Here is a 19,825-nt window from a genome sequence, read left to right as displayed (position 1 = left end):
ACACAATTAACTTTTGCCTTAACAATTACAAGAGGTTGCAAAACAGACCCAAATCATGATTCTCTCCCTACCATGATAATTGGTGTGAAATGCCTTTATTCTCTCATAGTGTTGTGTATTTTGGCCAAAGAGGTTCAGCCTTTGTCTCATCCATCCATCATTATCCCAGAGGTGATACCAAATGTTAACATTTGTAGTCAACCTTTATGACGCCCTTCCCGTGCCTACCACTTTCCGAACTGGACTGTGTCCTGTTGCTTTGATATTAGCAGAGCACCCACTTACTGTGTATGTATGCACTGATAAGCACCTATTTCTTTAGAAACGGTTTGCAGCTTTGTGCGATTCTTTGTGCAATGCTTCTTTACAACCCAAACTTCTATTAATTCCAACCTTTGTCTCGACATAGATTCTGGGATGGTCATTGTTTGTCAGGCACAGGCATTCATAAACTCCTTTTCTGGAATGTGTGTTTACTATTAGTTTAATCAGATGACATTTTTTTCTATAATTGCAAGTAATCAACGAATAAATCCTGGTAATTCCAGACGGCTGCCTTATTATATGCTCAAGAACAGCGGGGCATTTCAAAGAGCTACTGTTGTCAACAAGATTTACAGTCCAATTTGGATTTCTTCCCACCTGACTGTGAAAAATATAAAGTCAAATAGACATTTGCCATTCCTGCTCAGCTACCCGATTTGAAAGATGAAAAACAAGCTGCTGACAAAGACAGCAAAAGCATGAATGCATTTACATTTGTCAGCTGGCTCAGAAACACTCCTCAGCCAAAGTTTAATCAGTCTTCATGCAAAGATACTGAACACTCTGCGGGGAGTTTGGGGTGATTTAAAGACACGGCAAGAGTGTCAGCCAGTGAGTAAGTTCAGACATTTGTCTGCATGTGGAAGGCTAATTATATATACCAGGGCATGGCGGAGTGATGGAGAGTGGAAAGAAGGAAGTGAAACAAGAAAGGAATAAGAAAAGTAACACTTGATGCACAACACCCTGGTTTTTTCTTACTTGCCAGAGACTCTCAGTAGAATTCAAGGAGAAAAGGTGATTTATGGTTTCTATCCGAAGTAATGCAGGGTTTATTTTATCTGCTCTCGCAGTCCTGCTACTGGGAATCAGACTCCCATTATAGAACCGCTCGTGATTAAAGCCAGATGAAACAGCTCATGATTGCCACTGTAGGCTGAAAGCAAAGACTCTCACACACACACACACACACACACTTGTGACCGTGTGCTATTGGTCTGAGCCTCTTCTCTCCTGCGTCGTTACTGTTATTTGGCCCTTGCCTTACCAAAGAAAACCTCTTTTTTTTTTAAACATTCAATCAACTCGTGCAATGGTTTTATGAAAATGTCAATGAAATCCCATCCCAAGCTGAAAAAAATACACAACCACGTATTGATATTGCTGGCCTCGAGGAAAAAACATTGATTAGACCTTGTGTTTTTAATCAAAGTTGTCATATGTAAGAGTATAATTAATTTCAGTCTAATAAATAGACATTGCAAAATCACTGGATGGAATAAAATGTGATGACGTATCTCAGAGTGATGGCCTGAAATGGTACAACGGTTTACGAGTCAAGGTTGACAACTTTGGTCTGGTGTGACATTTCTAAAACAAAGCCGTGGGTTCTAACCTTGGTCATCATCGTGACTTTCCATTACAGTCTACAGCTATATAAATGCAGATGAAACATGCTAAAATCACATATTAGCGTACTGATATTGTCATAAAGCAAAGTTGCTAACATTTTTCAGCCCTACATCATGTCCCATATTTAAAAACGTGACAAATCACTCCACTAGTTATGGTACAATATATACATCTCCTTATATTAGCACTACTCTCCTTAAACAAAGACAAATACAGTGAAATAGTTCAAATTGGCTCTTCTAGCTTTAACATGAAATTGCCTCTCAGTCATTTTTAACTGTTGCCTGACTAAACTGCCTGATCCATTAACTGCAGTCAAGTACTTACTCGTCGTTTCCAAGAAAAGATGTCTCTCTCCACGCCACAGTTCGCACTTTACACAAGGCCGTGACTGAAGAAGACTTCTTTGGAAGCGAGTCCTCGAAGGGTTTGAAGCCGCTCTCAGCTGTTACTGGAGTCAAGATTTGGTCAGAGCTCAGTGATGTGATGTCACTGCTAATGTCAAATGATGTCCAAGAGGATACGGTGGACAAAGAGGGGCTGATGTCCACCGTCTCCCCTCTCAATGCGTGCCTTAGATCCATGACGCTAGAATGAAGATGGAAAGCGGTGGATGGAGAGAAGCAAGAAAGAAGAGAATGAAGAGGAAAACTGGAAGACTTTGATAACGGCTGGCGAGAAGACGTATGCATCATGTATGATGTGTCAATAAGACAAAGGTTTGGAATGGGTGAAAAGTGGAAATGTGGTGGAAAGCTCTCCTAAATTAGATAAGAGAATAGAAAGAGATACTTCCGCGAACTCCTATTGGCCAAAAGCGTCTCACTGTCTTCTCTCTGGCTGCAGTTAAGTACTGAAGTCAATGAAGAGATGAGCAGAAAGTCAAAAGACTTGTCAAAGCGAACATTAGACAAACGAGACGAGGATACAGATGTGAAGTGAAGAAAAGAAACTTGGGGACATAAGAAGGAGTGAGATAGAGAGATAGGAGAGTGGGATGGAAAAGCAGAGGCTGGCTTTTCCAAATGGAAAAAGGAAAAAGAAAAAAAGAAGCACATTCAGGTGAAAGGTGCCGGCAGCAGCACTTACAAGGTGATAGCTCACATCTCATTATGCCCCATTTCCTCCGCTAACAATTGAATCATGTGGTAAGCTGATAGAGACAACGATGGATGGGAAATCGAATTGAGATGCTTGAACTGGTGGCTTCTGTGGCTACGTGATAGCAGCAGGCAGAGAGTGCCGTATCAGGTTGCACTGATAAGCGGTTCATTACAAGAAGTCTGACCCAGTCCAAATACAATTAAGGTTCGCCACTGAAACCCATTAGAACTCTGATACGGGGAAGCCAGCATAGCCAGTTTCCCATAGGTGCACTAGAAGTAAAGAGCATAACTCTGCAGGCAGTAAAGATGTGTAATGTATCAAAGAGACGAACAAATTCTCATTTTTATTTAACTCTCGTGTTGTTTTGCAACTGTAGATTACACAAGAAGAAGAAACTTGCCTGGTAAAAACATTTGTATCAGCCAAACCCTAAATCACCCAATATTTAGCATTTCTAGGATAAGTACTGAGTAAGCATATACACTGTCAGTTTTCTAAAGATCTATATAACAATAATAGTCTAAAAATGATGTATGTATAAAACTTTTTCATCAGAAAGACATCTAAAGCTTTAGATTAGAATAAATAAGGCTTGTGTTTTCACTTGTCTAAATAATAATATGTTAATATTCTGCTTTATAACAGCAAAAACAATTACAGAGGAAACAATTTTCTTTGTATGAGATAAAGAAGAAAGGATCAATACCACTCTTATTCCTATAAAGAAAGGCAAATTATCAGCTACATCCATTGATTGTGTGGGTTCAGCAAAGACATCAACACTTGCTAACAATTTCCAGAGAACAAGAGTTGCCAGACCTCATTTTTCTGATGTATGACAGTCAACTTAATTCTGTTTTCTTACTCCTCCTAGTTTGAGTGCATAATCTTAGCTATGGTGGCCAGTGTAGGACAAACATGTTTTAGTCTCTTTTAGCCATCTTTGAAAAGTGTAGGCTGTCAGTCCGGTGTTTACCTCAGCTGTCAAAATGCCGGTGGAGAAGCCGCTAATGTCCTTTCCTTTGCGAAGGAAGTCTGTTATGAGTCACACTTCTGTTTGATGACAGCGATACTGAGGTGACTTGTTCAGGATGTCTTGCTATTCTCTCAGTATGCGGTGTGTTTTTTGCCTCTGTTAGCCTTTGTTAGCTGGCATTAGATCCACCTCAAAGTTTTATCCCCATAATGTTGCAAGAATGTAATCAAACTGATTATCAGAGAGAAACTGGAGTTGTGTTGGTTGGTCCAGAGCAATACAACTTTGACTTCACTTATTCATGTAATAATTACTTTAATAGGAATTCCACATTTGTGAGAAAAAAAATGGATTTGTGGGTTGAGCAGCAGAGTTGAGCACTCTTCTGTCAAACAGCGTATTCTGCTATTGACTCTTTTAGCGGTCAGTTGGTGTCTACAAGCATGCCGTGTTTGACTGATCTGCTTTGGCTCGTGCCACAGTGCAACTTAAAGCTTGTGTTCCTTTTTGTGCCAAGTTTATAAAGAATATACATACATACCAGTAAAGTGCTAACATGCTGCTGCTTCTTCAAACATTAGTGTTACAAAAACACATTTTGATTAGTTTTTGTAACAGTGAATGCACTCCCTGTGCTGCAGATTACAGCTCTGAAACATTAATGGTGACTAAAGGAAATGTTGACATTGATCCACTGATAAACTAAAGCAAACTGAAATGTTTAAATTATATGTCTGTTGTTTTAATTGATTGAGCAGCTGTTGGTGATAAATAGCCCGACCAGTTTTCTAATCCATGTTCAATATCAGCAGTGGAAGGGCAGATAAAAAAAAAAAAAAAAACAATTATCCCAAGCTGAATGTAAATTCCAGCAACAATCTGACATTTGTGATGTTGATAAGGCACATAAAAAAAAGCACATTAGCACAACAGGGGTGTAATGTGTAGATTCACAGGACTTAAAACAGACTAGGTAGAAGCACAAGGTTTTCATTATATTTACAATCTTTCACTTGCTCCTAACTAGGAGCAAGTTACGTGTTCAGGATAAGTTACCACGGCGACTTCGTTTGGTTTTGTAACACAAAAAAAAACCCCTTTCGGTTTGGCATGGCTTACTAACCCACGCATCCCCGTTGAAGTAGACCCTTCAGCTACCTCCAGGGTGCATCCCGCCTGTATCTCCTCCCTGTGAGAGCCCAGATGTGATCCTGAATTTGACAAGCAGAAAAAAAATGGCTTGATGGGAATTTTTCTGCTCTTACAGACACAGTGGCCCCTGTAAGCTCACTCCAATCCCAAGACAAAAAGCCTTGCGGACTACAGTCTTCTGACCTCATTCCTAAAATCCACTGAATGATGTGGTGACATTCCTGACTTCACTATGACAAGTATTTCCAACTTTTCCCTACACATTAAATCAAGTGCTGTTTCAGAACCCGATCTAAATAAGTGCCAAAAACATGGCCACCTCTTGAGACGAGCACTCAGAGCCTCATCCACATTCAGCAGACATCGATCGGACCAACAGTCCAGCTGGCTGTGGCAGTATCGTACACCATCAGTTAAACATATCTTCCCGCTACTGTAGTCATTTTATTCTCTCAGTCATTTTATCACCTTGGATGACTGCCGGTGGTGCCACTTAAACAGTATAAACGAGCACCAGGAGTTTCAATAAGGGTCGCTTTTAAGTTGCTGCGAGACAGAAGAGTCCTGTTGACAAAGACGGCGGAATCAAAATGTCAAGCTGTGGCAGCAACTTCCACCGCCTCAATTTTAAATCATCTGCTGCGTGCTGACAAGCAAGGTCGAGGCAGCTGATAAAATTCTCCTGTCTGTGTCCAAATTTAAAGTGCTCCATCACAATCCACTCGCATGCTTCCTGCTAATTCATCTTATAGTGAAAAAGGCACCAAGGTGCAAGAAGCGCATACACAAAACTGGCAGGGGCACCAAGTCGTCTCGCTGCCTCGCGCTTATGTAAATAAGCTGCAAGCCTTCAGAAAACGTCTTTATTTGAACTATGAACAGAGCTGGAAGGAAACAAAAGCGCTCAAATGAAACAGAAAAATTCAGACATCCTGTACATAGCGTGTGCGGCCAAAACAAACTGAGGTATTATTGGAGTGAGCCAGTGGTGTACAAAGAAATATAACATGCTGATGAACAGGCGTTTAGCATTTATTTACATGTTCACAATTTCACGAGTAAAGCACGTCGTTTCTTTTGCTGCATTAAAAATTGTACATTTGTACATAAAATTCAAAACTGAACTGGTCCAAAAAAAGCTTCAGGGTCTAGAAGAACTGTGCATTAAGACTACCCGTTAACTGAAGATGAGCTTTAGGACAAATTGCACCCGATTCTTACTGACAGGAGGGAAGAAACGATAAAAATCAGATGACTGACAGTTATCAGACATGCAAAACAAAGCAGGAAAGCAGACCTCAGGACACTGAACAGACCATAAAACTGTCAAGAACCTAAAGAAATCAGTCCTGAATCAAAGTTCTTGAACAGTCTGTGAATTTGATCAGCTCAGTGAAAGCAGGAAAACATTGAGGACAGGGAGAGAGAGTCCTAATGCAGCCTCAGGGAAACTGTATACAGAAGCTTGGTGGCAGCGTTGCCACAAATAGGACGGGGCTAAGCTTAAAGACAAAAAACAAACAAACAAAAAAAACAAGCAAATCTGCATACAAAGCCCTTGCGAGTATCCCAAATGGGTTCATCGGGAAGGCAGACAAGCAGAGCACCGCAATGTGGTCGCAGCTCTGAACTAGAGTGAAGAAAGCGAGGCTTTGATGGTTAGCAGTTTTCTAAGATTTCAGTCTTACCAAGGGTTACAGAAAGCTGCCCTCGACATGAACCACAGCAAAGCGGCACAGGCGTGGCCTCGCGCACGTGACATTGCCACACACAGAGCATAGGCGAGGGTTAGTGGGGACAGTAGAAGCAAATGTTCCACAGTACAACACCCAGAAAGCTAATGTTGGGCCAGAGGCGAAGAAATCGGAAATCCAGAGAAAGCTGACATTTAGTCCAGTAAACACGAGCTCAGACAGGTCAGCGCTAGACAAGCTGAGGGGGGTGGTTAGAGGTCAGGGAAGAGACGAGCAAAGGAAGAAGTGGGCGACCCATGTCTCCTTCAGTAAACCGGCCTCGGTTGTTTCATGCTGTAGTGAGCCTCAGATGCCGACACGTATGCAGACTCTGGAAAAAAATCCTCATGGAACTCGGCCAGAAACCTGAAAAAGAGCAAAAAGGAGAACAAATAAATACTCAGAATGAGCCATTTTTTTCAGATGAAGATGACATGACAGGCTTACACGACAACAGTGCAAGGATGGTGTTGGCTAGGGCTTAGTATAGTCACTGATTTCTATAATCGATTCAATTCTGATTTACAAGGTCCAAATTTTGACTCAGTCAGAAATATTATAATTCTGATCATTTATCAGTACATATCCATATTTTTATATGTATAAAAACAAAGCTGACACTTGTGAGAGTTCAGAGGTGTAAGCATCATAGCATGTGCCTTTGTGTCAAAGTAACTGAGGATAAAATATTTTTATAGCAGATAACCTTAGAAATATTCTGCAGTAGATCACAAACTGAAGAAAACCATGAATCAACATCACCTGATGCTGCTGAAGTGAAGCAGAGCACAGGTTTTAATATATACACAGCTAACCGTTTTGATATTTAAAAAGTCTACATTTCCTCAATATTGAACAGCAGAAATGAGACTTTGTCGGAAGTCATTTTTGAAAAGACAAAACAAAACCGCGGCCAACAGCGCTGTACACAAAGGTAGACTGGTGTACAATAAGCAAGCATATAATGCAGAAAACAGAGATTTTAGATGGGAAACTGTTCTTGAAGTACACAGAGAGTGAGAGCTGCGCAGGAAGTGTGATTTTATCGTGGTGGAAGCAAAACAGCGAAAGTAAGAGGGAATTAATGACAATGTTTATCAAACGTGAAGCGTAGTTTGGATCTTCTTTTGTTGCTAGTTCAGTGAATTTTAATCAGAGTGACAAAACCTGCAGCATCAGAATCTGAGATGTCGGCTTTCAGCCCCGATGGCATGTACGTGTCGTCGGGTGAACGATCCACACTTTGTGTTTACGTCTTTGTGAGAAATCAATTTACCTGCTCTCATTTGCAGTTTTAGCTGTTTGGTTGTTGGTGAAATAGTTTTGTGAGCTTTAACCTGAGATTCTGGCATTTTTCTAGCAAAATACATTTAAAAATCCATTCAGGATTTAATGAATTGATATCGCTTTATTCAAGCTAAAATAGATTTGAATCAGAAAATCGATTTTTTAAACCCACCCCTAGTCTTAGCTGACATCAGCCTGTGTTTTCCTAGATATCCCTGGCTGTGTTGCACATAAATCCTACACTCTGTCGCCTTCTGCCCTCAGCTTGGAGTGGACATTTTGGAGACAAAGCCCACACCCCACCAATCAATCCCTATAACCAATCAATGTGACAGAAAGACCAAGAAGACGACTGACGGACAGCCAGAGAGGGAAAGAGTGAAAAATCCCCCCACCCCCACCCCACCCTCCCATCTAATCAGTAGCGGGGAAAACTAATCTGGAATCTTCTTAGTATCCGCCACTCGGCCAAATCCTCTAAATCTTGCCATCTCATCTTAGCTCCACCGGCCTTCCTAATCTCAATGCAAACAAATTATCCTCATCAGAGCAGAACTTAAGAAACAACAAACAAACTAATGGGACATTGATGGGAAAGCGTGACAAGCAATCAAAGACTCTTTTGTCTTAAAAACTTTAAATAAAAAGAATAAAATCAGTATTAAAAAGCAGCTATTTGTTGCTCTGAAAAGTGTGGGGCCTCTTTTGTGCCAGAAATTTAGGCCTCCTTGTCATCGTTGGCGCTGGATCAGAAACGACACAGGTACATATGCCATGACGTGCCCCACACGTGCGCCCCACACTTAATCGTATTCGCACTAGCGGAGAAAGAGAGAGTGAGAGATCAACTGTGGCCAAATCCCAGAATGCAATGCACATCAGTCCCTGCGACATCAATCAGTTTTTGCCCGCTCGGCACAATCTGCCACAAGGCTGATTACAGATAAAAACAGAAGAAGAAAAAAAATATTCCACTATGTTAGTTTGTGTTCAGGGTCTCACTAACTGCAACATGGTGAACATATTAATTAGACATGAAGGAAACATCAGAGAGCAACACTGATCCTGGAACAGCTCCGTGCCCTTTAACACAACGATGATCCTTCAGAAAAAGAAAGAAGCGATCAGCAGTCGAGTGAATTAAGAGAACCTTCTGCACATGTTTACCCCACTGCTGATGGGATAGCCTTGCCAAGAGGCACTGCTAATGTTTGAGGTAATAGTGTAATAGTCACACTATGACAATGATGTTTGAGACAAGAAAAGGGGCACAAACAAAAACAAAAACCAACAAAAAAAGTGATGCATCCCATCCTTTCCTGCTGCACGCCCCCCTCTCCTCACCTTGTCCTGACAAACTGACCGTCTCCCTGACGACCCTTTAATGACATCCATTTATAAACACTTACCACTTAGGTGATGAAAGAGGCAACGCCGGCTCTCAGAGCAGAGATCTGTTCCCGCTCCATGCCGAGCTCTGCTCACTGGCTCCACAGCGCTGCTTGATGGCAGAAGGCGGCACTGCATGCGTTTGATTACAGAACCAGAGGACCTAAATCCCCTCAGGTTTGGGAGCAGCTGAATTGAAGATCACTCGGGAGGATTTAAAGATTAGACTCCCGCGCTTGTGTAACGCCCACTCATCTCCCTCCCTCCAGCACGTGCTCCCTCTCACTCCAGCTTTCCCCTCCATGTTCTCATTTACTTGCTCCTCCTTTTCCTTTTTGTTCTCGTGATTCTCAGTTATTTTGGGCGTACTAGTGATTTGTCCATCCTTTTAAACTCTTGCTTTTGTGAACCAAGCAGAAATGAGCGTGAATCAGGTTTGCTGATCTAAGTCTCCTAACTAACAACCGATTACCTGAGGAACTGTTCCAGATGTTTAATCAGGGCTCGGAGACTCCTCTCAGGCAGCTGCATTTTTCCCAGGATTTCAGGAAGCTTCACTAAAAGCCAAAAACAGGGATTATGGGAGTGTTTCAGTGTGGGGAAAAGGCTAGTAGCATAAACCGTGTCTGGACTGAAACTGACCGAAGAGTCGCAAAAGGTGCTGTGACCCATACAGGTAGGATGGCGGAGGAGGCTGGTCATTCAGAGGGTAGTTATCAGGAGTCAGCTTCCAACTCAAAACCTGCTGGGCAGAGCAAACAGAACAGCACAGTTTAGTGGAGTTGTGAGTGCAATGTTTCAACCTCCTGTCAACTGGGTGGTGTATACAAATCTACAGCAGCACATTACAATACATAAAATGATCCTAGTGCCTTTGAGCAATTCCCACATTCCAGATAATCACACAGTTTCATCACCTCATTGAGCTCGTTGTTTCTGCGGCTCTCCAGGCCGTAGAAAGGGCCGCTGCGCTCTTTGCTCGGGGTCAAAGGCAACGGGGAAGAGGAGCCGCTGTGCACTGGAGTCTCTGCGGGACGGGGAAAATAAAAGGAAAGATCACTGCCAGAAAGACAGATCAGCTGATTCTGTTAATTATTCACATTTTCACAGCACGCTATCGATGATCAACAAAAACATTCAAAGGAAACGATTCAAACTGTTAGAGCTTAGTTATTGTTTTCATTTCATTTGGACCTGTTAAATTCAGTTTAGTTTCAGTTAGTTTCCAGTGTGGATTTTCTTATTACAGCTTAGTTTGAAAATGTTTAGTTTTTAATTAATTTCACTGCTAGTTTTAGTCTTTAATTATTACGGTGTGTGTCAGAGGTACGATTTAGGAATAATAATAAAATCATTAAAAACGAACTAAAATAAAATGTAAAGTTCACAAAATAGTTGTTTTTTATTTTCATTTTGTTAACTAAAATGTTTCTTTACATTTAACTTGAGTTCACTGTAATAACTTTATTGGCAGAGAGCAGCTCGCTGACTTTGAAGAGGGGAAGAATGTGGGAGGACAGAAGTGAGATAACACCACCTACTGGGCTAAACTGCTTACTACAAAATCAAAGTTAGCACTCAAACACAATCACTGTGCGTTTACAGGAAGTGCGTTATTCTGATCTTCACCCAATCAGGAAACATGGCTACAATAAAGCCTGCAGTGAGGAGCTCATGTCTCCCCCTTCTGGAAGTGAGTGTAATTATGCAAACATTCCCCTAAGAACATAAAAATAAATGAATCTGCATCTCTGAGGGAAAGACAAAGTTTCCAAACTACACCAAATTTGATAGAGAACACCAACGATCCCTTATGAGCGAGCTGTTGAACCCAACTGGGAGCTGCTTCCACAGGAGCCCGAGAGCCGAAACCTCTCATTCTACTCTTGCAAACTCTTCTTGTTGGTTTTCATTTTGTTTAGAATTACAGCTTTTAAATTTCTTGACGGCAGCTGTGTTTGTCAATTTTGGGGAGGTTTTATCTGCACAGGCGACTAGATCAAAGAATACGGTTACAGATAAATGCTTGGTCTCATTCCTTGGTACTTGAGCATGCCGTGACCTGTGACAATACAAGCCTAGTAGAGCAATCGTTTAGCAGAGAGTTGCTACTATTGCCATTTTACACATAAAACCTGCTTCAGAAAGTTTAAAAGCAGAACGAAGAACCAGGTGAATACTTATCTACTTCTGTCTTGAAGCATTCTCAATCATCCAGGAAAGTAAATCTCCAAAAGTTGATTCCGTTCTGATTTGTCTACTTATGTGGACAAATTAAGGATTCTAATGAGTTAAATCATGAGTCAAATTTGATTTAGACTTGCAGGGAATTTTGGGGAGGTGCACGTCAGGTTACGCTGTAGGGTTTCAAAGAGGTTTGCAGCTACGACATGATAGTGATTTTCACAAACTTACAATCACACAGAGTACTTTCAGAGACGCGGAGCTTACTTTTGTCAAGGTTAAGGAAGAACTTGGGCTGCGATGAGGTGTCGACCACTCGCCGTTTGAGCTGCGGTGACGCCGTGGCGCTGCCTCCACCTATATCATGACATATGTTGCATTTCTAAGTTGAGTTTGTGTAAACACAAAGCTACATCAAATCCAGGAGGAACTTAAACTCATTACCGCCGCTGCTTCCCTCAGCTGGACGGTCACCTCCGGACGTGTTCCTGGTAGAGCGCCTCAGTGATTGCGACTGGTAGGAAATGCAGTCCATATCGGGGTGGCGCCGGCGCTTTGGGGTTGGGGCTGGAGTGGTGGGGGTGGTAGTAGAGATGTCACTTAGGGCTGGCTGGCTGTCTGTGGACTGAGGGGTAGGCGGGTTGTGCCCCAGTGGGCTTGGACTGCGTTCTCTTTGGGTGCTTTGGAAGCAAAGGCAAATGCATAAAAAATAAAATAAACAGCACAGCAGTTGAACGCAGTGCTTTCTGATGCGGCACAAGGGATTCATCGCAGCACACTTACTTGCTTGAGCAGGGGGAGCTTTCATTCATGGCCAGGAAGAGCCTCGAGGAGCTGACCTTCTTAAACTGGGCTTGCTCACAGGGGTAGAGAAGGATCATGGGTAAGGTGAAGTCAAACGTAATCCTCAGGCCGTCGACCATTTCCTTACACAGCTCCTCACTTTATTAAAAAACAGGAAGGAATAAGAGATGTAACAAGTGTGCGTTGATTATACAGGCCCCAGTGAAGGGAAGCTATTCGAGTGCCCTGTTTCAGTATAATTTCAACAAGATAAATGTTACTGTGGTTTACAGAGAACGGTCAGAAGAAAAGACAAATAACCACTCATTGCAACCAAGGTGCAAAGAAGAGCATCTCTGCTTCTGTAGCTCATCCACTTCAATTTTTAACATGTTGCATGTCCAGAGGACCACACCTGGTGCCACTCCTGTCAGCTAAGAAAAAAATTGAGGCTAACGTTTGGAAGGGCTCACCAAATCTGGTTGGGGGAGGGGGATGTCCTTCAATGCACATATTAAACAAATATGTAAGACTGCGTTCTTCCACTTGCACAACATCTCTAAAGTTACAAATATCCTGTCTCAGAGTGACGCTGAAAAACTAGTTCATGCATTTATTACTTCCAGGCTGGACTACTGCAATTCATTATTATCAGGAAGTCCTAAAAACTCGCTGAAAAGCCTTCAGCTAATCCAAAATGCTGCAGCAAGAGTCCTGACAGGGACTAGAAAGAGAGAGCATATTTCTGCTGTTTTGGCTTCCCTTCATTGGCTTCCTGTTAAATTCAGAATTGAATTCAAAATCCTGCTCCTCACATACAAGGTCTTAAATAATCAGGCCCCATCTTATCTTAATGACCTTGTAGTACCATATCACCCTATTAGAGCACTTCGCTCTCGCTCTGCAGGCCTACTTGTTGTTCCTAGAGTATTTAAAAGTAGAATGGGAGGGAGAGCCTTCAGTTTTCAGGCCCCTCTTCTGTGGAACCAGCTTCCAGTTTGGATTCAGGAGACAGACACTATCTCTACTTTCAAGATTAGGCTTAAAACTTTCCTTTTAGCTGAAGCATATAGTTAGGGCTGGACCAGGTGACCCTGAATCCTCCCTTAGTTATGCTGCAATAGACGTAGGCTGCTGGGGGATTCCCATGATGCATTGAGTTTTTCTTTTTCAGTCACCTTTCTCACTCACTGTGTGTTAATAGACCTCTCTGCATTAAATCATATCTGTTATTAACCTCTGTCTCTCTTCCACAGCATGTCTTTATCCTGTCTTCCTTCTCTCACCCCAACCGGTTGCAGCAGATGGCCACCCCTCCCTGAGCCTGGTTCTGCCGGAGGTTTCTTCCTGTTAAAAGGGAGTTTTTCCTTCCCACTGTTTCCAAAGTGCTTGCTCATAGGGGGTCATATGACTGTTGGGTTTTTCTCTGTATCTATGATTGTACGATCTACTGTACAATATAAAGCGTCTTGAAGCGACTGTTATTGTGAGTTGGCGCTATATAAATAAAATTGAATTGATTACTGTCTGATCCAAGTCTCCATTTCTGCCATGACTTTCAGAAGGTCAAATCTGCAGCATCTCTGTGACGCCATCATATCAACAAGAACCAAATGCCATCTTTACATGACGAATTAAGGCAGCGCTGAAGGCAAAAGGGGATCAAATATGTACCTAATAAAGTGGCCACTGAGTGGACAAATTTGTATGTATTAGAGCATGTTTCAGTTTTAATTCCCATTAACCATTTTCTATTGGACACTTGGAAATGAAGACTAAGTGGTTTGCGTGCTTGGATCGCCTTTTTTCCCCTCCTGTTTAAAGAACATCAATACTAACCTTTTCTCTGGAGGGATTGGCTGTGGACTGCCGCTCTGCGTGGTGCTCTGCTGACGCCTGTACCGCTCGTTGGCCATGAACGCTTTGTTGATCGCAAAGTGCTTGACGTAGGACTCCAGGATGTGCACAACGTTTGTCTGACAGGGAACCATCACGAGCTGAGAGAGGTAAAACAACACGAGGTTAAATACTGACACGCTTCAGTTCCATATCCTACAATTCTTTCCAAACACAAACCAGTGTCAGAAATCTTTGAGTCGTGCCCACCCGTCCTTTAGCTGCCAAGCTAAATTATGATGGATTTGTAGAACAAAAACAACCAATGAGCTGTTGATATTTTGTATATAGGCTTTAGAAAGCGGTGTGTGCCCAGGATCTGCTGCCCGCACCTTCTTCCTCTTGTTGATGTAGAAGCAGTCATCTTCCAGTTTCTTCTTCAGAACATCGGGGATGTTGATGTCAACATGAATGACCTTCTCCTCATATTCCCTCTTGACATTCACGTCTGCCTCAACCCTCTGATACAAAAACAAATGTACAAATGGAGGATCAATAAAAACAATCGCGTAGATTTTCCGTGGCCAGAAATCCCTCCCACAACCACAGTTGAATTTATCAGCCACATATTACACATATCAAGGTCATTTACTTCAAGTTAAGCCTGACAGTGATGTTATCTAAAGGCCTGCAATGCAACTAGTGATCTACATGCCCTTGAACCTGTGCCGATCAACTTTTACCATTTTGTTGATGTCCTCAGAGAAGGTGCTGTCCCCGCTATTTGAAGACTCGGGGTCAGAATCGTCCCCGTCGCTGCTTTCCGAAGTTGAAATTAAGCCTGGAGAAAGAACACGTGGGGCTTAACTTGATTGCTGAGGGAGACGGGGAGCAAAAGACAAAGAGATGCAGAGAGATTTCTCACACGCGTCATCGCTGTCGTCCTCCTTTGGGAGAGTCTTCAGAGAAGATTTAGTACCAGACTGACGACGGCGCCTCTTTACCCATCCCTTTCTCTTCCTATCACCGAGAAACAAAAAGAAAAAAAAAAACTGTCTCAGACTTTTCTACAGACAGACATTCCAAAAGGTCAAATCCAAAACTTGCAGGCAATGAAATGAAATACACCACACTGGACTTTTTAAATCAAAATTTTTCAGAACTTCATCATCATGTAATTGCTGATCATCATCAGTAGACGATTAGAACGTGAACTTACATGCGACCTAGAGCTTTGCGAGCCAGTTTACGTTGTAATTTTCGGTTTTCCTCGGTGTCCCTTAGGACATGATCCTCTGCGGCCCAACGATCCCAGCTACAAAAACAGCCATATATGCAAAATATATCAATAATTAAAAGTGTGTGGCCTTGACAGCAGTGCTACATTACTGCTTCATACAAAAGCTGATGAAAGGAGAATTTTACCTTCTGTTCCAACCATTGAAATGAATCAGGTACTTCGGGATTCGTCTTCCATGTTCATCTGTACCTATCAAGACATCAAGGACCTGCAACATGAACACACAGTTAGCGCAGTCCTGCTAAACATCTATTCATATCTTAGCAAGTACCCAACACCACCATTTTCTGGGGTAATCATTCATTTCCAGTTTTAATAAAGGGTCAATAATCAATAAAGGGTTCAAGTACAAGAAGAAAAATAAGGAATTTGCATATTAGCATAACTAGCAGACCAACAAAGAGATTTTGTATCACTTATTTGTGGCAAGCACAGTGTACATTGTTGTGGTCTGCAGGTGGCACGGCATTGGCATTCAGGCGACCTTCAGATCAAAAGTGGCCCCGAGCACAACATCCTCAAGCTCTGAGCAACCATTTAGTCACCATAAGTTGCGCTTGCAGAATGTAAAAAAATACAATACAATCATCAGAAACCACTATTATTATAGCTGTAAAGAGATTTCTGTCTTAGTTTTACTTGTGTGACTGAGCCGTTAGCTTGACAAAGCTACCTCCTAATTCAGAGCAAGCAAAGTGTGTCCAGTGTTGGTCGTTTTGTTTGTTAACTTACATTAAATTGGCTCACCCAATATCATGGCTAACAACATAACCGGATGGTGGTGTACTCTTGTTCTTTTCCCAGGGTATTTTAATTTATTTAACAAAATATTGATATTGTAGCGATACAGGCACACCAGATACCGCCACGCAATATATGAGAATACTATCACACCCCAAGACATGATGCAAAAACTCCATTTGCTTAGTTATTACCTGCATATGAAGCTAAGTTATGTGTAATACTCAGTCTATTATAATTTAAAAAAAATCTCTTGCACTTGTTACTCTGACTGTTATTACTTTGCAAATCAGAATTTGACACTTGCAACATCTAGACTCAGCAAAATCTTGATGTTAATGCAATCAGTATCAATCATAAAGCTATGAAAGGATTAGACCATAGAAAGTACAAACAAGTGTAGATAAACCCTTTACCCTTGAACCTCTCATAATAAAACAGTAATTACCCAACTTATAACTAAAGCTAAATACTTAAAGGTTTATCAGGATAAAAAAAATATCCACGTAAATCAGCTACATTCTGACACTAAGAATGATCATTTAATATAATATACTAAGACAACTGCAAATAAGTGTTTATGCTAACCACTAGCTAGCGCAGGTTAGCAACAGCCATGCTAGAGTGGAGTAAAGACTGTAGCTTTCTTGGAGCGTTAGCTTACCAGCTAGTCAGGCAGCAGAATAGCCACCAGTCTGCTGGACAATTTTAGCCCGCTTAAAAAAAAAGCCAGCAAACAACTAAACTGAAATAGGCAGACAACTGTGTGTGCAAAGTTAGCAGCCCTGCTGTCGTGGTGCGCTTGTTGGTTGGTGTGTTGACATTAATCTGCTTTGCACGGCAAGCCGCCCGGGTAATAACTCCCTTACTGCTGTTTAAAGATGCTTCTAATGCTAACTGACTGCAACAGAATTTTCATGTGAAATTCCCCTTTCAGCAGCCTCCTCCACACAAACAAACCGGTAACATTACAAAACGTCAAGGTTGTGTTGACTTTTTTTTTTCTAAATTGTGACCCGCGAGCGACACACAGCTAATCAAACACACCCGGAAACCACTCGAAAAACATCAAGAGAACCTAGCCTGGGCGTTATTTGTGCAAGCGTATTTTCCTGTGGCCTAAGCAGCCATCCCAAGCTACATTTAGAGCCCCACACCTTAAAGAATCAACGCTGCTTCCCCCTTAGAATGAATTACACGTTTATACAAAGTCGAAAATCCGACCAGTCTGCATCTTTCTGCGCAAAACATTTACCTTAGCGTCATACAACACTTTAGCCTTGGTGGGGTCGGGTTCGAAGCACAGGACTCGCTCTCCTTTGTGAAATTGATATTTAATTCCCCGCGAATTCATTTGTTCATGGCGACGTGTGGGAGAGGAGGCATCGATCTGAACCCTGTAAACCCCTTAACCCTTTCGTTGCCAGACTCTTCCCTGTGAAGGCTCTTCCACCAAAACACACTGTGGAAGGATGGCGCTGTTGTGGGATGAGATGCTGCTAGTCTTACTGCTGCTGATGCTCTGGCTGCTTTCAAGGACCGCTCGTAATTTCTCTAGTCGACACAGCGCGGGACCACTGTGGGTCACGCGCTTACTTGTGGTTACTTGTGGATAACAAGTGCAGAGGCGGCGAGTCAAATGCATTTATAAACCCCCCTCCACGTACTTTCATTACAAACTGAAGCTGGAAACTATGGCTCTTGCACGTGAATTGCCGCAGCCTTGTAACTACAATCACAGTGAAGGCAGCATTTAAAAGCGCAATGAGCTTTTGAAATGAGCTTTCGGGGACACCGTACAGATGGTGTAGTTTCAAAGATTCACCAGAAGATGTCAGTATTTGAACTTTAAAAAAAAAATCCCAACGAAACGGACTTTGTTAGTGTAAAAGAATGGCGTTGTTGTAGCTGCATCCCTCAGAAAGCTTCAGGATTAGCACAGCAGTTTAAGGAAATAGGGTACAATGTATTAACTTAAATGCCTTTTTATAGGGTGCCCACTCAGCTGACTGATACACATGATTGGGAGGCTTTAAAGCAAATGAAAAACAAAGGCAATACCTGAAACAAATATCACTCACTTGAATAATTCCTCCAATGTACAATCGACTTCAGGAACTAAAAATGCTACACATAAGATACACATGCTGTAGAAATCCAAACGAAAACACCTGAACTCGACCTGAGCTGTCTCCCATTAATCCAGGTGTGGACAAGCAGGTGTGGGCGGATCCAAATAGCATCGGATCTCGAGGCTGGTACTGATATCAGATCGATGCTAGCGCAACTCAATACTTTGTTTCTATCTGCTAAGTTCAGTATGTGGCCCACTGAATTATATGAAATAAATGTTGGGGGTTTTTGTTGTAAAAAAACAGTGTCCAACTACTTGAAAAGGTAAAAGGTGTGTTTTATTATATTAACCTATTATTGTGAAAAGTAAAAACATACAGTGATTTAGTGTTCAGAATTTACAAATTAATTTCGATCATCTCATAAATAATGATGCACTGCTTTCCCCTACATAACCTACCTTTACATGTTAAAAGTATTAATATTGCTTTGGTATTGGTATGCAACATTGGCCCTATAGTTACTTGGTATTGGTCCAATACAAAAAATGTCATTGGTTTGAACTAATTGAGTTGAGGCTAAGTCCCGCACCCATGCTCGAGGGCACGGAGAGAAAGTAGGATTTTTCATTATGAAAAAAATCCCACGGATGAGATCTCAAAGATGAAAGCCATCCATGTATTAATTAAGTTCTGAACAGACTAAAACCACGTAGCATATAAAAAGCACAGCTATATTATGGACAATTTGCTAAGGTTAAATGTACTTTTAAGTACAAACTAGAAAGTGCATTTTCTGAAGAAACTGCAGTGTGAATGCTTGAATCTGAACGTATGCACTGAAATGAATTAATTACTGAATTTAAGTTAAAAATCTTGAATGAGATAAAAAAAACAAACCCGAATTTAACCTGAAAACAAAAGTGCTGAACTGCTAAAAGCTGAAGGTTACACAGAAGAAGAAGTTGGAAAAAAGCTGAAAATGTTTTAATTTTAAATTAGAAAAACCTAAGAAATGAGAAAAGAACATTTAGAGTCAGAAAACATCTGAAAGTATATTAAAAGGTCATATTCTTTGAATCACTGAATGACTAAAATGTGATCCCTCCACTTGGACCCACACAGTTTAAAAAGTTTACATCTCTGAGCTTTGAAAGACAAGATGTTGGAAAAAGAACAACGATGGCGACGTTTTGAGGGTAAAATGATGGCTTTAACACTGTGGACACAGCAGCAGTTGAAAGAGAAGTGTTTAAGATGAATTTTGGCAGAGTGGCAGAGAGAGCTCGTTAAGCAGGCAGGTGTGAGCCTGGTTGCTATAGTGACCGCACCCAATGGCTCCATACACACGTACACAGACATGCGCCTCACTTTTGCTGCTTAAAATGAACAGAAAAGTCAGGCCGAAACAAATCGTTCCCAAATGAAAAGTAAAAGTCGTACTGACAAAATTCTTTCACCGTGAGCGACAGCCATGTCTAGTCTACCAAATTCTCAGTTTTCATGCCTGTGGAGTTTATTATATGGACGTGGTGACAGTGTAAAGACACCATGCTCTTCTGATTTTCAAACCAACCTTCTGAGCCAT

The 19,825-nt window shown here is 41.7% G+C and overlaps 1 protein-coding gene across 3 annotated transcripts; it reads right to left on the bottom strand.

Annotated features, from left to right (window-relative positions):
- Positions 1 to 5,761: 5,761 nt before the first annotated feature.
- Positions 5,762 to 18,384, bottom strand: LOC147302394 (MSL complex subunit 3-like). 3 transcript variants are annotated; one of them, XM_086283021.1, is made up of 14 exons: positions 18,247 to 18,384; positions 15,550 to 15,632; positions 15,344 to 15,439; positions 15,050 to 15,144; positions 14,868 to 14,965; positions 14,517 to 14,645; positions 14,128 to 14,285; positions 12,289 to 12,447; positions 11,950 to 12,185; positions 11,773 to 11,862; positions 10,239 to 10,348; positions 9,964 to 10,063; positions 9,794 to 9,878; positions 5,762 to 7,011 (listed from the first exon to the last, which is right to left on the bottom strand). In XM_086283021.1, coding segments are annotated over exons 3-14 (1,362 nt in total). In that variant the 5' UTR covers positions 15,346 to 15,439; positions 15,550 to 15,632; positions 18,247 to 18,384; the 3' UTR covers positions 5,762 to 6,911. The 3 variants fall into 3 exon arrangements, with proteins under 3 accessions (XP_086139147.1, XP_086139146.1, XP_086139149.1); XM_086283020.1 differs by lacking the exon at positions 18,247 to 18,384 and adding an exon at positions 17,421 to 17,691; XM_086283023.1 differs by lacking the exon at positions 18,247 to 18,384 and adding an exon at positions 16,830 to 17,214.
- Positions 18,385 to 19,825: the final 1,441 nt, after the last annotated feature.

Source organism: Aulonocara sp. 'chitande type north' Nkhata Bay, linkage group LG23 (genome assembly GCF_057382095.1).
Source record: "Aulonocara sp. 'chitande type north' Nkhata Bay isolate Kocher_YH1m ecotype deep benthic linkage group LG23, A_spYH_male_GT1.1, whole genome shotgun sequence".
NCBI classification, from domain to species: Eukaryota; Metazoa; Chordata; class Actinopteri; order Cichliformes; family Cichlidae; genus Aulonocara; species Aulonocara sp. 'chitande type north' Nkhata Bay.
Note: the sequence above shows the minus strand (reverse complement) of the source record. Positions and strands in the feature narration are given on the sequence as shown.

Bases quoted from the DNA above. Each gene is read 5' to 3' on its own strand.
- LOC147302394 (XM_086283020.1), bottom strand. From the start codon at position 17,519: ATGAATTCGCGGGGAATTAAATATCAATTTCACAAAGGAGAGCGAGTC. The intron at 12,448-14,127 runs GTTAGTATTGAT...TTTTTAATAAAG, and splicing joins CCAATCCCTCCAGAGAAAAG to TGAGGAGCTGTGTAAGGAAA. The intron at 7,012-9,793 runs GTAATCGGTTGT...GCTCTTTTTCAG, and splicing joins CATCTGGAACAGTTCCTCAG to GTTTCTGGCCGAGTTCCATG.